Genomic DNA, 20,577 nt, shown 5'->3' on the forward strand with positions numbered 1-20,577 from the left:
CATCTTTTATTTGTACTTTTTCTGATTTTTTTTTTTAATGTAGGCACTTAAGAGCTATAAACTTCCCTCTCAGTACTGTCCCAGAGGTTTTGTTGTGTTGCATTGTCCTGTTTAATACCAGGGATACTTTTCTTTCTTAATTTTTCCTTTGACCCACTCATCCTTCAAGAGTGTGTTGTTGTTTATTCTCCATGAGTTCATGTAGTTACTAGGGCTTCTTCCAGTATTGATTTTAAACTTTATTGCATTGTGGTCTGATAGAATGCCTAGAATTATTTCAATTTTTTTTTTTTTGTATTCGTTGAGGTTTGTTTTGTGCCCCAGTATATGGTCAATTCTTGAGAAAGTTCCATGGGTGCTGAATAAAAGTGTACTCTTTGGTGCTTGGGTAGAATATTTGGTAGATGTCTGTTAGGTTCATTTGATGTATGGTATCATTTAATCAGATATCTATTCTTTGTCTGGTTGACCTGTCTAATGGAGACAGTGGGGTATTGAAGTCCTCCCCTACTATTAATGAGATAGGGTTAATCTGTGTCTTAAAATCCTATAGTGTTGTTTTTATGAAGTTGGGTGCACCAGAGTTTGGTGCAAATATGTTCATGATTGTAATACTTCTTGGTTAATAGTTCCTTTGATCAGAATGAAGTAACCCTCTTTATCTCTTCTGATTAATTTTAGTTTGAAGTCTACTTTGTCAGATATTAGAATTGCAACCCCTGCTTGTTTCTTAGTGCCACTAGCTTGGAATATTCTTTTCCATCCTTTCACCTTAAGGTAGTGCCTGTCCTTGAAGGTGAGATGGGTTTCTTGCAGACAACAAAAGAATGGATTTTTGTTTCTTAATCCATTCAACTAGCTTGTGTGTTTTGATTGGGGAGTTCAGTCCATTGATATTTAAAGTTACTATTGAAAGATGTGTACTGGTTGCCGTCATTTTGAATACTGTTTGCATTCTTTGTCTAATTTTGTGTTTTCAGAATTATACCTTTGTTTTAGTTTCTTTCTGTTACCCCTGGGGTATACTTGTTCCTTTCTCCATTCTTTTTATTGCTTTAAGTATTCTTTGAAGGGCTGGTTTTGTAAACATGTATTCTTCCAGCCTATTAGTGTCATGGAAGATTTTTCTTTCCCTTTCAACTATAATAGACATTTTTGCTGAGTAAAGTGTTCTGGGTTGGCATCTAGGGTCATTTAGAACTGGGAATACTTTGGTCCAGACTCTTCTGGCTTTCAAAGTTTGCACTGATAAGTCAGCTATAATCATGATGGGCTTTCCTTTGTATGTGAGTCCCTTTTTTCAGCTTTCAGTATTCTCTCTTTGTTCTGAACAGTTAGTGTTTTTACTATGATATGCTGTGGGGAGTTTCTTTTCTGGTCCTGTCTATTTGGTGTTCTATGTGCTTCTTGCACTTGTATGGGGAGAGCTTTCCTTAATTTTGGGAAATTCTCTTCTACAATCCTGTTTAAGATCTAGTCAATACCATTAACCTGAAATACTTCTCCTTCCTCTATGCCTATGATACGTGGATTTGGTCTTTTCATGGTATCCCATATTTCCTGCATATTCCATTCCTGTGTTTAAAAAATTTTTTCATAATCTGGGGCTGGAGAGATGGCTCAGCAGTTAAGAACACTGACTGTTCTTGCAGAAGACCCAGGTTTGAATCCCAGCACCCACATGGCAGCAACTGTCCATAACTTCAGTTCCAGGGGATTCAATAGCCTCTTCTGTCCTCCGTGGGCACTGCATGACATGGGTGCACTTACCTACATGCAGGCAATACACGCATACACATAAATAAAAATAAAATATTTTTTTAAATTCATAACCTTTGCTTAAGCAGTCCAATTCTTCAACTTTATCCTCCAGTCTTGATATTCTGTTTTCCATTTCATTCATTGTATCTGTGAGGCTTTCCCCTGTTGTTTCAAGTTGGCTTACTGAGTTTTGCAGTTCCTTCTTCATTTCAGCCTGAGTTTTCTTCAATGTTTCTGTTTTGTGAATTCATTCAGAAGTTTATCCCTATCTTCTTTTAGTTCTTTGATTTGTTTGTATCTTCTTTAAATTCATTGAATTCCTTGATCATGTTTATGATTGTTCTTTTAAATTCGGAGTCCTGGATTATCTCTAGGGGGTTCTTCTTTGTAGAATTCTTTTACAGGAACATACTGTTGGGTGGGAACATACTGTTTTGGTTTTCCATATTATTATTTTTCCATTGTGATTCTGGCATGTGGATTTCTTTTGTTGTTTGTGATTCTGGTGTTTAACCCAAGCCTTCCTTTGTTGGGTTGAAGTCTGATTCTGTTTGCATTATTGCTGTGTCTTGGATGTTTTCTTATTGGGTATGTAAAGCTGGTTGGTCTAGGCTTCAGATTCTCTTTTATATTGGAGGGAACTGATGGCTTCAGATCAGCTACTCAGGAGCTCCCACAGAGGCCCAAGTCAGGTTCCAGTCAGGTACACTCAGGCTTCCTTCTAATGTCTGGATCTCTACTAGCAGGCACTCACAGCACAATTTGGGAAGTTTGCTAAGGAGAGGCTTGATTTAGGCACTCTCAGGCAGTCTGCTAAGGTCTCAGTCCCTACTGTAGGGCAGAGAGTTCTAGCCCCGGCAAAGTGGGAGGAGCCTCACATAATCCCAATTAGGGATTTGGGCACGGTGCAATTTGGGGAGGCTCCCCACCACAAAGGCTGGATCCAGGTGCTCTCAGGCTGTCTGCTGAGGTCTGCTCCTAAAGTAGGCAGAAGCCAGATCCAGGCACTCTCGGGCAGTCTGCTGAGGTCTGTCCTTACACCACGTGGAGCCACATCAGGCCAAACCTAAGGTTCTAAGAGCATCCTTCCTTCTTTCTTTTGGGACAGGGTCTTGCTGTGTAACCCTGGCTGGCTTGGACTCGCAGAGATCTGCATGCTTCTGCCTCCTGAGTGCTGGTTAAAGGCGTACGTCACCATGCTTGATCATAAAAGCAGCTTTTTGAGCCAAGCCTGGTGGTGCACACCTGTAGTCCCAGCACTTGGGAGGCAGAGGCAGGAGGATCTCTGTGAGTTCAAGGCTGGCCTGGTCTACATAGTGAGTTCCAACACAGCTGGGGCTATAGGGTGACCCTGCTTCAAAAATTTCAAAAAGACAAAAAAAAAAGCGCAGCTTTCATTTCTTTCCTTTTTTATTTTTTGAGACAGGGTCTCAACTCAGCCCAGGCTGAGCTCATTATGTAGTTGAGATCACTGCATACTTGAGGCTGGCCTTGAACTTTTGATCTTCCTGCTTCTGCCTCCCAAGAGCTAGGATTACAGGAGTGTACAAACATGCTTGGCCAAATTTCCTAACATATGAATCTACAAAGCACTATGAATCCCTGACAGAATAAAGCAACCATGAATTCAGAAGGCAGAAAAGACTCGGGTACTACAGCAAGGTCCCCTTCCTTCAACCCTTTTCCTAATACTATTCAAGTGTAAAAGGAGATGAGGGAAAAGGAAACAATGGACTTCAGAGCTGTCTCTTCTATTTGTGTGTGAAGCAGGAGCTGTGGGCAGGGATGGGACAGACAGGAACAGCAGCTGCTGCTGCTGAATTCTTAGAGCTCATTACACTTGACTGTCAACCTGATGGAATTCAGAATCACCTAGGAGACATACTTCTGGGTATGTCTATGAGCATGCTTACAGAGAGGTCTAACTCAGGAAGGAAGACCCTCCATGAATTTGGTGGCACCATGCTATGGCCCAGGTCCTGGCAGGACTAGAAGTAAGGTGAGCTGAGCAACTCCTCTTTCTGTCTCCTGACAGCGAACACAGACACGGCCAGTTGCCTCACCTTCCTGCCACCATGCTTCCCCTCAAAGCATGAGCCAAAGTAAACCCTTTTTCCTTAACATATTTCTTGACAGGTCTTTGGTTATAGCAACAAGAAGAGTGGCTGGTACAAAATTCTTCTCCTACACACTTAAAATGGAATGAAAATATTTATCATCATCATCACCATCATCATCATCAGGCCTGTGAGTGCAAGGATGTGAGTCAGATGACAGCTCCAGGGAGTTGGGTCTCTCCTGTTACCATGGGTTCTAGGGTCATCAAACTCGGTCATCAGGCTTTCTCAGCAAACACTTTCATCCACCAAGCCAGTTCACTGGCCTGAAAAGCAAACTTTTTTCTACCCTAGACACTGAACCCAGGACCTTGGGCAAGCTAAGCAAGCATTCTGCCACCGAGTTACATCCCCAGCCCTCTTTTTCTTAGTTTTGATTTTGAGACAATCTCAGTAAGTTGTCCAAGCTGGTCTTGAACTTCTCTGCAGCCTGCAGGACTTACACCTGTGGTCCCCTGCCTCAGCCTCCCTCACACTGCAGGCCTGTCCACCATGCCCAGCCACCTCTTCATCTCTTGGTAACACTGCTCTCCAGCAAATGAGAACCCATGATCTCATCACATCAGCTCCAATGTGGGTGACAAGCAGACGCTGGAGCCAGAAGGGCAGCTGGTACCAGTACTACATAGAGGGAGGGCAGCCAGACCCAAAAGCCACCCTGAGGGGTTCTGGTAGGCTGCGCAGCACCATCCAGAATGTCTGAGCTGACACCTGAAGCGGGCCTGGAGAGAAGCGGCATGCCTCCACCCTGCAGGCAGCGGGGAGCATCTCACAGGAGACACACAGCACAGCTCAGGGAAGGTGTCTCTAGGCCACTACAACCAGAGGCTGTCAAAGTCGAAAGCTTCCCCCATCACTTCCTTCCTATTTCAGGGCACTCACATTAAAGTGCATGTTCATGGTGAGTGCTGCTGAACCCCAGAGACACTCCTGCCCACAGCTGCCTCCTGGGAAGAAGCACACTGAGATCAATCAGGACTGAGAGAAAAATCAAGCACACAGGAAGAGCCATACCTCCAGCTGAGTGTGGGGTCCGTACATGTCCCAGATTTTTCTTCTTCGGACATCAATCCCTCTGCCCGGATGCTGAAATGAGCAGTTTTGAAATCAAGGGTTAAGTTTGGGCCATCACAGCAAACCAGCAGGAGCCAGGACACACCCTCAGCTGCACTTACACCCCTGCATGGTTGGTGAGAATCTGCACCCATCAGTGGTCACTACAAGTCTTTAAGAGGGACCACAGTGGCCTGTGTCCAGAGAATGTGCATGGACTATGAGCCTGTGCTCAGTCCTGTCAAGGTCCCTGCATCCTGGATACCCTTGTTGCTCTCCTAGAGCAATCAGATTCATTCCGCCCACACAGGAAGGGGGCCCAGATACCTTCCTTCAGTCCCTTTACCCTGGTTTCCAGGTCCTCACAGGGGTCACCATCACAAATCTACCCTTTCATAAACATCTGGGAAGAAGGTGTGACCTTTCCAAGCTCCCGAAGCTGTGGGCACCATTCTGAGTCAAGGCTAGCTGTCTCCAAGTCCAGACAGTAGCATCAAAAAAGAACGCTGGGGCCTCTGTGCCTGACCTGGAGAAACCCCAAGAAAAGAGCCATGCTCACCCCCTCACTGCTCAGGATGTGGACCAGGAGGCCATTTCCGCACCCTAGGTCCACGAAGGACTGTTTGATGGAGATTCTCTTCTGAGCTCTTTCCTCCTCCCACAGGATCTGAGGAGAGAGATGGTCAAGTCAAGGCATGTGGTCACTCGTTCTATTCCAGAACAATCCCAACTGGACATAGGTCATACCCGTGCTCCCAGATAATGAGGCAGGAGATCTGCAAGTTCGAGGCTTGCCTGGGAAATCTGGTATCTCCCTGTCTCAAAAGTTTAAAAAGGGTCTGCACTTGCCTAACACATGTGAGGCCCTGGGTTCCATTCCAAGAATTACAATGAAAAAGAAAGAAGAAAAAAGAATCTTAACAAATGCCAATCCACAGGTAGGACGGCCAGACCTCACCCAAGGCCCTGTGGCTTCAGACACATGACGCAGGTGAACAGAACAGACTCGGGGGGACCCCGAGGAGGCCAAGATCCCTGCTGTTCTCCCCTGGTGTTGCACAGGGATCAAAGCTGCTTTGTTTGTTCAAGGCTGGGTATAGATTAGTGGTACCAGCAGCAGAACATGTGTCTGGCATGCATAAGGCCCTGGGTTCCACACCCAGCACCACGAGAAAACACATCCACATCTAAGTGGCCGTCTCTAGACATGAGTGACCCAAGATGATTAGATTTGGGGTTTCTTCATGCTTCTTCTACATCTCTTAATTTTTAATGCTTTGATTTAAAAAAAAAAAAAAGGCAATTTCTAAACTAAGAGAATTGTAAGTTAAAGGAAAATTGGAAATTTCTAGTTTAAACATTTGACAGTTAAGAAAATCAAGAGTATAGAGTTAAGAGCGTGTACAAATGAGCTGGCCAGTCAGCTGGTTAAGGAAGAATTAAGGGAGAGAGGCTGAGGCCCACAGCTAGAAGGCACGTGTCGGTTGACACCTCCATGACTGTAAATCATTGCTGTCCACCCAGCCTGTGCTGGGTACAGTTCCCAATTCAAACATGCTCTGTACTCATGCAGAAGTCAAGTAGGAGTGTGAAACCACTGCATGTGGAGCCATCCGGACAAACCACAAGTCATGGATTTGGTAAACGTCCCCTGCTTCTGGGGGCATCTGCCAGTGGTAACTTTCACGAACTCCACTAAGTGTGAAAATCGCACGTTCTCTTATTTTAAAAAGGGCGTGGTGGAGCACACCTTTAATCCCAGCACTCAGGAGGCAGAGGCAGGCGGATCTCTGTGAGTTTGAGGCCAGCCTGGTCTACATAGTGAGTTCCAGGCCAGCTGGGGTTACTGGGACACCCTGTCTTGCAAAAGAACATAAAAACAACAAAAATTTCACTATTTCTATTTTATTTTATGTGTATGAGTGTATTTCATGCATGTATGTGAGTGTATTGCATTCAGGTAAGTAAGTACACTTGTGTCATCATACAATGCTCAAGGAGTTCAGAAGAGGCCATCAGATCCCCTGGAACTGGAGTTATGGACAGCTGTTAGCCCTCATGTGGGTGCTGGGAACCAAACCCAGGTCCAGTGCAAGAGTAGCCAGTGCTCCTAACTGATGAGCCATCTCTCCAGCTCCTGTGATGTACATGTTCTTACCAGCAGGTACGTAGCAATGGCCACATCTTCATAGACAAACTTTGCAGGATCCGTTACTTCAGGCCAAACCTAAAATGTTTTCAAGAGAAAATGAAAATGGATGTTCAGCTGCCTTACATAACTTAAAGTATTCCCAAAAATCTTAAGTTAAATCAATCATGCAATAAAATAAAAAATATAGTACAAATTCACAACTGATTTCTCATTTTTTTTTTTTTTTGTCTTTTTGAAGCAGGGTCTCCCTGTAGCCCCAGCTGTCTTGGAACTCACTATGTGGACCAGGCTAGTCTTGAACTCACAGAGATCTGCTTGCCTCTGCCTCCGGAGTGCTGGGACTACAGGCGTGAGCCACCATGCCCGGCTTGATTTCTTATAATAAGTGATTTACACAAAGACACACAGTTATTACACTACTTGTATGTGACAGAACATGTCCTGTACAACATGATCCAAAGCAAGTCTTTGCAATAAACAAACTGGATGTATGGTGTTTTGATGCAGCAACTGGATACCAGATGAAAGTGCTCCACTACCCGCCCTCGCTGCTTGTCTGGATGAAGGCAATGATCTATGAAACGAGGAGGGTGGGCTGTGGAGACACTCAGTGCCTGCAGTATAAGCATGAGGATCAGAGCTTAAGTTCCCAGACACGTGTGGCAGTTCATGCACCTTTAGCTTTGGCCCTGGGGGAACAGAGACAGGAGGATCATGGGGCTTGCTGGCTGCCAGCCTAACTTCAGGACACTCACAGATACCTAAACATACACCTTCTCCTCAGGACCAGGCCATGACGGACATGCAGGTCGATAACCAAGGAGCCTCGTGAGCAGTAAAGGTGGCCTCAGTGCTGAAGTCAGCCAGGGGCAGACCTGACACTCCAAGGTCAGCCACATCAAGACCTGACACTCCAAGGTCAGCCACGTCAAGACCTGACACTCCAAGGTCAGCCACCTGCTGTCCCAAGGTCAGCCACGTAAAGACCTGACACCCCAAGGTCAGCCAGGGGCAGACCTGACACTCCAAGGTCAGCCATGTCAAGACCTGACACTCCAAGGTCAGCCACGTCAAGACTTGACACTCCAAGGTCAGCCAAGGGCAGACCTGACACTCCAAGGTCAGCCACGGGCAGACCGGACACTCAAAGGTCAGCCACGTCAAGACCTGACACTCCAAGGTCAGCCACGGGCAGACCGGACACTCCAAGGTCAGCCACGTCAAGACCTGACACTCCAAGGTCAGCCACGGGCAGACCTGACACTCCAAGGTCAGCCATGTCAAGACCTGACACTCAAAGGTCAGCCAGGGGCAGACCTGACACTCCAAGGTCAGCCACGGGCAGACCAGACACTCCAAGGTCAGCCAGGGGCAGACCTGACACTCAAAGGTCAGCCACGTCAAGACTTGACACTCCAAGGTCAGCCAGGGGCAGACCTGACACTCCAAGGTCAGCCACTGGACACTCCAAGGTCAGTCATGGGCAGACCTGACACTCCAAGGTCAGCCACAGCAGATCTGACGCTCCAAGGTCAGCACAGATGCCGAGACTTCGTTTCCAGGTTCCATGCATGATAACAGATGACCATGTCCTAGGCAACAATTTTAGAAGCTGAACAACAGGGACCTTCTTAAAGGTATTCCTTAAGGGTAGTTCACAGGCAGGCAGAGGGAGCCCAGCTGTGCACAGCCAGCTCAACAGCACACCACGTACTGCACTGCTACAATGCGCTGTCACGGCTCCAAGCCCCAAGACTTCGGGTACTTTGCCTCACAGGAGCAAGGACTAACTCAAAGTCATGTTGAGGGAAGTGCGCTGCCTCTGGAGCACTTCCTGTGTACTTCAGTTCCTCGTGTTTTAGAGACATCTTTAAGTTAGCCAGGCCCACATGGTGGCACATGCCTGCAATCCCAGCACTCAGGAAACCGAGGCAGGAAGACTGTGTGTTTCAGACTAGCCTGGCCTACACAGAGAGAACTTGTCTCAAAAAAACAAAACAAAATTTAAACAAAACTTAAACTCTGTGCCAGGCGCGGTGGCACAAGCCTTTACTCTCAGTACTGGGGAGGCAGAGGCAGGTAGATCTCTGTGAGATGGAGACCAGCCTAGCCTACATGATTTCCAGACCTGGGGCTACAGGGAGACCCTGTCTCAAAAACCAAGAACAAAAGCAAAGCCTTAACTTTGCTAACTTTGTAATTAATACAATGATCAATGACTTTAGATTAAAATTCCCCTTTTGGTAAACCCTTCTGGGTTTAAAAATGTACCAAAAGATCCATCTGGCTTATGACATCTGCATTCACAGTGGGTCTTCAGTGGGGACTGGACTTGATGTCCACATCCAAACAACTAGGAGGTCTGGGGAGAACAGACTTTCCCTGCAGACACTGTCCACATCACCTGTCAAGGGAGGGCCGTGGACACGCCTCCAGCAGTACCTTAACCATGTCTCTGTACTTCTCTTTGAGTTCCTGGTACATCCTGCTGTAGCGCGTGACAGACACGAGGGAAAGTGTGCTTTTAAACTCACTCTTCCTGTTCTCCACAGCCCACCTGGCCAACCTGGCCAGCAGCTCTTCTCCCAGCCAGGCAGGCGTGGGATAGACAACACCATCGGAATGCCACCTCTCTGGACAGAAAATTAAAATAGACATGAACCTTCAAAAACAAGAGAGACAGCAGTGAGAGGCCGGCTTCAGCTCCCAGCCATACGCCAGCAGTGAGAGGCCGGCTTCAGCTCCCAGCCATACGCCAGCAGTGAGAGGCCGGCTTCAGCTCCCAGCCATACGCCACGCGTCTGTCTCCCAAAAGCAGAATCTAAGATGCCACCCCCCTCGTGTGTGTGTGTGTGTGTGTGTGATACGTGTGTGTATGGTGTGTGGTGTGTGTGTGTGTGGTGGTGTATGTGTGGTGGGGGGGTGTGTATGTGGAGTGTGTGGTATGGGGGTGTGTGTGTGATTTGTGTGTGTGGTATGTATGTGGTATGTGTGTGTGTGGTATGTGTGGTGTGTGGGGGGTGTGGGGGGTGTGGTGTGTGTGGTAGTGTGTGGTTGTGTGGTGGAGGAATGGGTGTGTGTGTGTGGTGGTGGGGGGGTGTGGAGGGTGTGTGTGGGGTGTGGAGGGTGTGTGGTATGTGTGTATATGTGGTGGGGGGGTATGTGGGGGTATGTATGTGGTGTGTGTGGGGTGTGTAGGGTGTGTGTGGTGTGTATGTGGCATGTGTGGTGTGTGTAGGGTGTGTGGAGTGTGTGGGGTGTATGTGGTGTGGGGGGGTGAGGGGTGTGTGTGGTGTGTGCAGGGTGTGCATGGGGTGTGTACTGTGTGTGTATGTGGTGTATGTGGTGTGTGGGGGTATGTATGTGGTGTATGGGTGGTGTGTGTGGTGTGTATGGGGGTGCATAGCGTGTGCATGGGGTGTGTATGTGGTGTGTGGTGTGTATGGTGTGTGTGTGGTGTGTGTAGGGTGTGGTGTATGTGTGTGGTGTATGTGTGTGGTGTGTGTGTGGTGTGTGTGCGCACAAGCGTGTGTGTCCCCACACCTGTGGAGAACAGAGGACAATTTACAGAAGTTGGTTTTCTCCTTACACCATGTGGTCCTAGAGATCAAACTCAGGTTGTCAGACTTGGCATCAAGCACTTTCACCCACAGCCATCTCACTGGCCCTGAAACCTTCTTTAAGCTGACTGCCTCTGGCATTCTGCCACAGCAGTAAAAACGGACTAGCATACTACCTCAATGGGTGCTGCAGATCATCAAGGCCACATGGAATGCAGAGACGGGGCTGCACCTAGGCTGCAAGCCCAGCCAACCCCAAATGCAGCAGAGAAGACAAGAGCACATCTGAAACCATCCCACCAAGACAGGGCCTTGTCTCTTCTGTGCTGCCCAGCAACAGGCATTAGTGATGGACATCGCAGAGCATTGGAACAGAAGCCACCCAGGTCTTACCATTCTCCTTCACTGTGACGGAGCTGGATCTGATATATGTTGCTCATCTTAACCTCCACGTTCCCCTCAGCATCTTCCTCCAAAGGCAAAAAGGTAACAGTTCCACTGGGGACATCTGGGGATAAAAGACAAGGGCAGCAGCTCACAACTGCTCTGCAGCTCGTAGGGAGGCCGGCAGAGTGGCAGTGACAAGCATGTGCCTGCTTTCCCACTCTTGGCAGCTGCCCAGCACTGGGGGGAACTGGGGGTGGGGGGGTAGGGAGGACCAGCTGCACCTTGGTGGGGGACAGGCCCACACACGTACGTCAGAGAAGGGGGTCCCTGATACCCTGATATAGCCAAGCGTCTGCCACACATGACCTTCAACTTCTGATCTGATGAGGGTGGCACAGAACACGGCTCAACCATCAGGCTGGTTCAGGACAGGAAACATTGACCCAAAGCCCATGTGTGCAGACACACTGCCTGCAGTGGCACTGCACTCACCTTCCCATCAAAGTACAAGTAGACAGCACAGCTGCCGGAGTTACAGCACTACAGTGTATGGAAAACCAAGGCTTGGTTCTATGCGGTTCCATCTCTAAAATCAACTGTGTTGACCTCTGACATCAAAAAAAATAGTGAAAACCAAAATGAGGGTGAACTATACCTCACAGGCTAGCAATATAGTTCATCAGGTAAAGGTGCTTATTGCCAAGTCTGGACAACCTGGGCTCAATCCCTGGGACCCATTCTCTCCTGCAAGTTGTTCTCTGACTTCCACATGCACACCGTGGCATATTTGTGCATGCTCACCCCCACCCCCATAAATAAAATGTAATAATTTTTTTTTTAATTTAAATATTTTATTATTTTTATTTTGTGTATGCGTATATTGCCTGCATGTAGGTAAGTAGACCCTACATGCATTACATGTTATGTAATGCCCGCGGCGGACAGAAGAGGCCGTCGGAGCCCCTGGAACTGGAGTTACAGACAGTTGTTAGCTGCCATGTGGGTGCTGGGATTTGAAACCCGGTCTTCTGCAAGAACAACCAATGTTCTTAACCGCTGAGCCATCTCTCCAGCCCCATAAAATTCTTTTAAAAAAGAAAGTAACTTCACTTCACAAACCAAGAAAACAAATTGAAATCCACCTTCCATGGCAGGATCTGCCAGGATGAAGTAGAGACAGGGGCTTACTGGATTCTGACAGGGAGAGGTGCGGGAACATGGCACTCAGGAGTGTCGCCCCACAAAGTGGGTAGTCAGAGAAGTCCTCTCCAATAACATGGCCTGTGAGCAGAGTGAAGGTCAGAGTGAGCTGTGGGGGAGCTGGAACAGCGTGAACAGGAACAGCTGCAGATGCAGAGGGCAGAAGTGTGCTCAGGCTGCGAGGGGATCAGAGGTGAGTGGTAAGGACAGAAAGGGCAGGAGAAAAATCAAAGGGAACCAGGATGCAGTCACACGGCCTCACGGTTGGCACAAGTGCAGCTCCACTGTGAAACAAGGGGATGTTGTTCTGTACACGAGCCATCTCATTTTGAGCTCATAGCAACTTTACAACCTAGAATCACTTCTGCCGTCATCTGGATGGAGGTTCTGTGGCCCCTGCATCCCTGGCACTCAGGGTTAGATGGCTCTGTCATGGAGCCATCTGCTTCTCTGCAGGACGCCCAGCAACATCCCAGCCTCTGCCCACTGGGGGTCAGTAGTGTCTCCACTCCCTGGCTCCGCCAGGCATGGTGATTAAAATGTCTACAAACAGGGCCCACAAGCTGACTCAGCAGGTAGTAAAGGCCAACAAGGCGGCACAGTAGGTCAAGGCCAGCAAGATGACTCTGCAGGTAGAGCCACTGGTATGCAAGCCTGACAGCCTGAGTTTAATCCCAGAAACCCACATAACAGTGGAAAGAGAGAACTGACTCTACAAAGTTGCTCTCTGACCTCCACATGTGTTCTCACGGCACACATGTACACTCACGCACACCATACACAATAATAAATGATATCTTTTTTTAATATTTATTTTTATTTTTTTATGTGTATCCATGTACTGCCTGCATGTAGGAAAGTGCGTCCGTGTTATGCAATGTCCGCAGAGGACAGAAGAGGCTGTTGGAGTTACAGACAGTTGTTAGCTGCCATGTGGGTGCTGGGATTCGAACCCAGGTCTTCTGCAAGAACAGTCAGTGTTCTTAACCACTGAGTCATCTCTCCATCCTAAATGATATCTTTTTTAAAAAATGTCTACAGGATTGGAAAGATGGCTTAGCAGTTAAGAGCACTGGGTTCTCTTGCAGAGGATGTAGTCCAGTTCTGAGTGTCCGCGGGGAAGCTAATAACCATCCCTAACTCTGGCTCCAGGGATCTAACCCCTCTTCCTGCCCCCAGGAACACTGCAATATACATGCAGGCAAAACACTCAAACGCCTAAAAAATAAATTTTTAGAAAGCCTACAAATACCAACAAACTTCTAGGGCACAACTGTCTTTGGTTGAGATCCTCTGCTATATATAAAGAAACTGAGGGATTAAATGACCTCTTTGAACTCTGACCTATTCAACTCGAGGTCATAGCTTTACCATCTGGTCGCCCTGACCTGCTCCCATATTAAGATGTCCGTTTTAACTTTTATTATTTTATTTTACAAAACATTTTATTATTTTATGTGTTTGAGTGTTTTGCCTGCTTGTATGTAAGTGCACCTGTGTCATGCAATGCCTGCAGAGGACAGAAGAGTGTGTTGGATCCCCTGAAACTGGAGTTATGGGTGATTGTTAGCCGCCATATGGGTGCTGGGAATCTGACTTGGATCCTCTGGATTAACAGCAAGTGTTCTTAACCACTGAGCCATCTCCCCAGTCCCAGATGTCCTTTTTTTTTTTTTAAAAAAAAATGATATGGATCCATGTAGTCCAGGCTGGCCTCAAACTCACTATGTAGCTGAGGATGGCCTTGAACTCCTGATTCTCCCACCACCAACTTCCAGGACTGGGGTGATGGGTTTGTGCACCAGGTCCACACTGAGATATCGTCATTAAGCACATACATGCACCAGAAACTGTCCGAAGGGCTTTATAATGTGCAATTTCACTGAACTATTATCCAATTTTACAAATAAAAAAACTGGGGCACAAAGGGCCCACCCAACCTGCCCAGAGTCATACTGCTAATAATGGGCACAGGGCTCAAAGTCACATCATGGTGGCTCCAAGGAGGTAAACACTGTTATGCGTTTCCCTGGCAGAAGCTGAGGGGAAAGCAATCCTAACACCAACACTGCTGATTGAGGGGTGGAGCCTCCGAAGAGAAAGGAAAGAGCTCTGCTGGCCTCCCTCCTGGTCACTTCCACAGGCCCTCTTGGCAGAAAATAGAAAAGTATTAATGTTTGGACCTCGCTGACAACAGCTGTAAGAACTCCCACACTGGATGCAGGGAGCAGTGCTCTTGGGAGGTCTTGGGAAGGCAAAGATGGCCAGTAACCAGAAGATGTAGGGGGCAGCATGCACCTACAGCGACTGCAGCCTTGAGGGAGGCTCAGTAGTTTCCAAAGATGGCCACACTACTGCTCAGTACTCAGAAATAGGTTATGTTGCAAGGACTTTACAGATGTGACTAAGGTTACAGACCTTAAGAGGAAGGATACTGGGGTTGTCTGAGTGGCCCAACCCAAGCCCATCAGCCCCAACTGGCAGAGAACTTTCTCCAGTCAGACACAGAAGAGCAAGTCAGGGAATTCCATTCCAAGCATGTAAAGGGAGCCAAAGAGGCTCCAGGAACAAAACAGGGACCCCGGTTCTACAACCCTGAACACTGGATCCTGCCAGCCTGAATGAGCTTGCAGTCTTTCCCAGAGCATCCTGGTAAGAGTGCAGTCAGTCAGCTCATGGATTCTGGCCTTGCCAGAGACCAGAGCTGGGAGAAACCAGCAGAGCCAACCAGGATTGTGACCCACAGGGCTTCCACAAGGACCAATTTTGTCATACTATTACATTGCTATAGCTGCAACAGGAAACACACACTGGAAAAGTCTGTCTGAAAGACCAACAATGCCATCTCCTGGACACAGCTTCCCCTCCTCCATCTCTACAGCTGCTCAATTATCAACAAACCCCAACTCGTCCTTTACCTTCTCCCCAAAGCCTTTCAGTCCCACACCCTGGACTCGAGGGCTTCATCACCTGTACTGACAACACATTCCTACACACCCTTCCAAGTCACTCCAAACCCCAGCACATCACAAGAGAACAGGCACTGAAGGGTCGTTAGTGCCTTCTCCGTGGCCTGGAGTGCAACAGATGCTATTTATTTTTGTTATTTTCTTTTGTATGTATGTAAGTGTGCCTGTGTCATTCAATGATACTGAGGTCAGAATAGGACACTGGGTCTCCTGGAACTGGAGTTAGAGCAGCTGTTAGCCGTATGTTGCATTGTCTGCATGTATGTAAGTGTACCCGCGTCGTGCAATGCCCACGGAGGTCAGAAGTGGGCAGAAATGGGCATCAGATCCCCTGGAACTGGAGTTACAGAAGATTGTTAGCCGCCATGTGGGTGCTGGGAACCGAACCCGGGTCCCCTGCAACAGCAGTCAGTGCTCTTAACCGCTGAGCCATCGCTCCAGCCCCCACAATAGACTACTGTGCTCCTACCTTGCACCACTACCTCTCTCCTCGGCGCCGTAAACCGGCAGTGAGGGCTCGCTTTCGGGATGACCGTCCTGAGCACCAGGACGAGCTCCCGCTGTGCTGCGGGCTGAGGCTCCGCGGCGGGGCCCAGCAGGAAGGCCAGCACCTCCGGGCGGCCGAGCGCCAGGCGAGAAAGCCGGTCCCACAGCGCGTCCAGGTTTGCGGCCGGAGCGTCGCCTTCGGGGCCCGCCGTGGATCCCAATCCCCGCTCTCCCGCGCCCCGCTCCTCCGGCTGCGGTCCCTGTCCCCGCTGGGGTCCGCCGACCTCCGGGCCCCGTTCTTCCGGCTGCGGTCCCTGTCCCCGCTGGGGTCCGCCGGCCTCCGGGCCCCGTTCCTCCGGCTGCGGTCCCTGTCCCCGCTGGGGTCCGCGTCCCTCCGAGCCCCGTTCCTCCGGCTGCGGTCCCTGTCCCCGCTGGGGTCCGCCGGCCTCCGGGCCCCGCTCCCCCGGCTCAGCGCGGGGCAGGACGGCACTCCCGCGAGCCTCCAGGCGGGCACCGCACAGCCGCTTGTTGGCCACGTGCGGCCTCTCCAGCCACACGGCCACGGCGGCCCAGAACCCCGCCGGCAGCAACGCCCTGGGGTCGCGCAGCCTCACCCGACCCAGCTCAGCCATCTCCGCCCGGAGCCCGCGGGACGTAGGGAGGACGAGTCGACGCGGCGTGATGACGTCCCAAGACGGCGCTCTGGAGCCGCTTGCGGGCGCCGCCTCCCGGTGGGTCTGCTCACTCATTGTCGCCTTTCTGTTCCGTGAGCTCGATCCTCCGGCCGGGCGCCGCAGTGATGAGAGCAGAGTCAGTGGAAGAGCCCGGGTGGGTCGTGGACCGCGGTCTGCCGGAGCTGTACGCAGTACTGAGTCCAGCAGGCCAGAGCACCGCGGCTTGTCCGAGCTGTACACAGTACTGAGTCCAGGAGGCCAGAGCACCGCGGCTTGTCCGAGCTGTACGCAGTACTGAGTCCAGCAGGCCAGAGCACCGCGGCTTGTCCGAGCTGTACGCAGTACTGAGTCCAGCAGGCCAGAGCACCGCGGCTTGTCCGAGCTGTACGCAGTACTGAGTCCAGCAGGCCAGAGCACCGCGGCTTGTCCGAGCTGTACGCAGTACTGAGTCCAGCAGGCCAGAGCACCGCGGCTTGTCCGAGCTGTACGCAGTACTGAGTCCAGCAGGCCAGAGCACCGCGGCTTGTCCGAGCTGTACGCAGTACTGAGTCCAGCAGGCCAGAGCACCGCGGCTTGTCCGAGCTGTACGCAGTACTGAGTCCAGCAGGCCAGAGCACCGCGGCTTGTCCGAGCTGTACGCAGTACTGAGTCCAGCAGGCCAGAGCACCGCGGCTTGTCCGAGCTGTACGCAGTACTGAGTCCAGCAGGCCAGAGCACCGCGGCTTGTCCGAGCTGTACGCAGTACTGAGTCCAGCAGGCCAGAGCACCGCGGCTTGTCCGAGCTGTACGCAGTACTGAGTCCAGCAGGCCAGAGCACCGCGGCTTGTCCGAGCTGTACGCAGTACTGAGTCCAGCAGGCCAGAGCACCGCGGCTTGTCCGAGCTGTACGCAGTACTGAGTCCAGCAGGCCAGAGCACCGCGGCTTGTCCGAGCTGTACGCAGTACTGAGTCCAGCAGGCCAGAGCACCGCGGCTTGTCCGAGCTGTACGCAGTACTGAGTCCAGCAGGCCAGAGCACCGCGGCTTGTCCGAGCTGTACGCAGTACTGAGTCCAGCAGGCCAGAGCACCGCGGCTTGTCAGAGCTGTATGCAGTACTGAATCCAGCAGGCCAGACCACCACGGCCTGCCCCGGCTGTACGTCGTACTGAGTCCAGCAGGCCAGAGCACCGAGGCCTGTTCGAGCTGTACACAGTTCTGAGGCCAGCAGGCCAGAGCACCGCGGCTTGTCCGAGCTGTACACAGTACTGAGTCCAGCAGGCCAGAGCACCGAGGCCTGTCCGAGCTGTACACAGTACTGAGTCCAGCAGGCCAGAGCACCGAGGCCTGCTCAAGCTGTACGCAGTACTGAGTCCAGCAGGCCAGAGCACCGCGGTCTGCCCGAAATGTAGTAGAGTCCATCGGGCAAGAGCGGCCCTCTTCCCTCTATGCGCACTGGCTGGCTTCCTGGCATAGGTGGGTCCCCTAAGGGCTCACCACCTCACTCCCCACAGATTAACAGCGCCGCACAGTGGGTTCTCTGCCAGGACAGAGCCAGCACGCACAACCTGGAGAGAAGGGTGCAGGGTTGTTACTTACACGAATAGGATGTAACAAGTTCCCAGAGAAATGCCACACCTATGTGGAGGACTGTCCAAGGCTGCATGACTGAACTGGAATGACTCAGAGCCAAAATTACTTTGGGAAATTCTCTAGCCCTCTCATAGCTATTCACTGCCCACCTGTGTCTGCCCTAAATTTCTTGCGACTGAAGGATAAATGTCTCAACTTGGAAAGCCTCAAGCCTGGCGGAGAAAGACACAGACCCAGGCTAAGTTGAGAAACCAGTGCGGAAACAACATTTGAGGAAAACATCTGCCAGCACCTACCTGACCCTCAAACCTTAAGAAGGCAGAATTGCAGAGAAATGGTTTCCTTTTTCAATCCTACTCACTCCTTGTCTAACATTTTCTAACAGTGACTCTAAAGTAAAGCCTTTGGAATATATTGGCCGACCAGACCCCTAGCTTCTGCCAATGCAAAAGCTAAGGATATTATCAAAAACATCTGAAATCTGTAGCAGAGACTTTCCCACTGGGTACCTTGGCTACTTGAGGTTCCCAGCAATGTATTTGTCAAATACTTTTGGAATGTTCAAACAGATCATTAACTTTCACCAACACAAAAGGTAAAAGTGTTACCACATTACATTTGAGGCCTATAGCAAAATGTATTTGTCAAATACTTTTGGAATGTTCAAACAGATCATTAACTTCCACCAACACAAAAGGTAAAAGTGTTACCACATTACATTTGAGGCCTATAGCAGACACTTACCCACATAGTTGTAACCCACCTACTTGCTGTACCCACCAACCAACTGGGATGGAGCTGCTCAGAGGCCTGGCCCCCAGGTGAGTCCAGGCCAGGGGCTCTTGGTTCTGTTTTGTCTATTACTATAAGAACTTCATGAAACTGTCACCATGTTGCAATATGATCCAGCTCAGTACTGAATCTCATTACACATTCCCCACCCATCTGGTGACTCTGTGCCCACCACTGTCATGTGAATCCTGAACCAATTAGGGAGAGTGCTGGTGGGGGTAAGGGATAGAGACAAGTGACCAGAGTGTGGGAGGAAACTTATTTAACACTGCAGCCTGGTATAGTGACATGTCTGTAACTCTAGTGTTGGGGACCCCTGCTGTTTGGGTTGCAGTCTCTCCATGTCCGGATAGCCTAAGGGGCTTGGCGTTTTTATGCAGAGACTCTGCTTTCCAGCAGGGCACCTCCTACTCTCTTCCTGACTCACCTTTGAAGTGGCCGCCACAGATACATGACCTCTAGCATAGAAACTGCCAGGTTTTTCCTATATGATAATCAGGCATTGTCTGACAGCCTGATAGCAATGTTCCCTAGTTTGAGGAGTAAAACATTGGGAAGTACTCTATCAGGTAAAATGCTCCCTGACCAGATGAAACGGCAAACCTTATACCTCAGTGTTATAAAAGCACCATGATAGGCTGTATTTGAACAAATGAGAGAGAACCTTAGCTACTCAGTCTGTTAATTAGTCCTCCTAGGTAGAGAGGGTTTTAGCTAGTGGGTAATTATACTATTTGGATAAGAGGATTGCTGCCATCTCATAGACTTCTGGTGGGAATCAGAGCTGTGTGTGTTTGTGAACAGCTCAGCATCTGATTTTCATCATGCTTGGTTGTCACTGAGCAGCAGGCAAAATAAATTGTCCAGGATAACACTGCACACTTCAGCAGACATTATCTAAAGAAAGTCACTACATCTTTAAGGACTTTTGATCCAGTGACACTTCTTGCAAGAATTCTCGTCTTCCAGAGCCCAACATCATTAATATGGATAGGATAATTTCATGGCCTTTCTATTCAACTCTAATTTGTTGGGGAACCCTGCTGTTAGGGTCGCAGTTTCTCCATGTCCGGATAGCCTAAGGGGCTCGGCGCCTGATGGAAAGACCCTCCTTTTCAGCAGGGCGCCTCCTGCTCTCTTCCTGGCTCACTTTGAAGTGCCCGTCACAGATGCCTTATCTAAAACATGACCTCTGGCATAGAAACTACCAGGTTTTTTCTATGTGATAATCAGGGACTGTCTGACAAGAAGCCCACCGCGACATGTAAATAAAGCATTCTAGGAGCACCTATCAACTGAGGCTTTTGCTACTGCCTGCACACTATAAATTCTCTAGTTTCCCCCTAATAAACTGGAGCTGAATCACTGAGTAAACTGAAGCTGTATCACCACTCGCGAAGATCTTGCTTTCGCTGTTCCTGCACCTCCCCTCATGATCCAGTGGCCAATGGATCACGTGCACAGAGGGAGTGTCCAGCAGCTTGGAAGAGAACCCGCCCGGCAGCTGACAGCGACCTGCAGAGCCGCCAGCGCCTGGTAGCCGCGGAGAGCCAGGGACCCGCACAGCAACGCGGCACGAAACCCGCGCACCCCAGCAATAGCTGGCGTAGCAGCGCGCAACCCAACCCGCCGCATCACAAGTGGCCAATGGATCACGTGCACAGAGGGAGTGTCCAGCAGCTTGGAAGAGAACCCGCCCGGCAGCTGACAGCGACCTGCAGAGCCGCCAGCGCCTGGTAGCCGCGGAGAGCCAGGGACCCGCACAGCAACGCGGCACGAAACCCGCGCACCCCAGCAATAGCTGGCGTAGCAGCGCGCAACCCAACCCGCCGCATCACAGCAACACTCTAGCACTTA

At 49.9% G+C, this 20,577-nt stretch overlaps 1 protein-coding gene across 1 annotated transcript in view; it reads right to left on the reverse strand.

Moving 5' to 3' along the window:
* The window catches only part of Trmt44 (tRNA methyltransferase 44 homolog), a 32,741-nt gene extending 16,408 nt beyond the window's left edge, over window positions 1-16,333 (reverse strand). The window contains exons 1-6 of the mRNA XM_008832859.3: window positions 15,669-16,333; window positions 11,037-11,151; window positions 9,526-9,745; window positions 7,090-7,158; window positions 5,491-5,598; window positions 4,893-4,964 (exon numbers count right to left, since the gene is read on the reverse strand). Of these exons, the coding sequence (XP_008831081.2) occupies window positions 4,893-4,964; window positions 5,491-5,598; window positions 7,090-7,158; window positions 9,526-9,745; window positions 11,037-11,151; window positions 15,669-16,317 (1,233 nt within the window). The 5' untranslated portion in view covers window positions 16,318-16,333. The remainder of the gene's footprint in view (window positions 1-4,892; window positions 4,965-5,490; window positions 5,599-7,089; window positions 7,159-9,525; window positions 9,746-11,036; window positions 11,152-15,668) is intronic.
* Window positions 16,334-20,577: the final 4,244 nt, after the last annotated feature.

Source organism: Nannospalax galili, unplaced genomic scaffold (genome assembly GCF_000622305.1).
Source record: "Nannospalax galili isolate Female #2095 unplaced genomic scaffold, S.galili_v1.0 scaffold436, whole genome shotgun sequence".
Lineage (NCBI taxonomy): Eukaryota > Metazoa > Chordata > Mammalia > Rodentia > Spalacidae > Nannospalax > Nannospalax galili.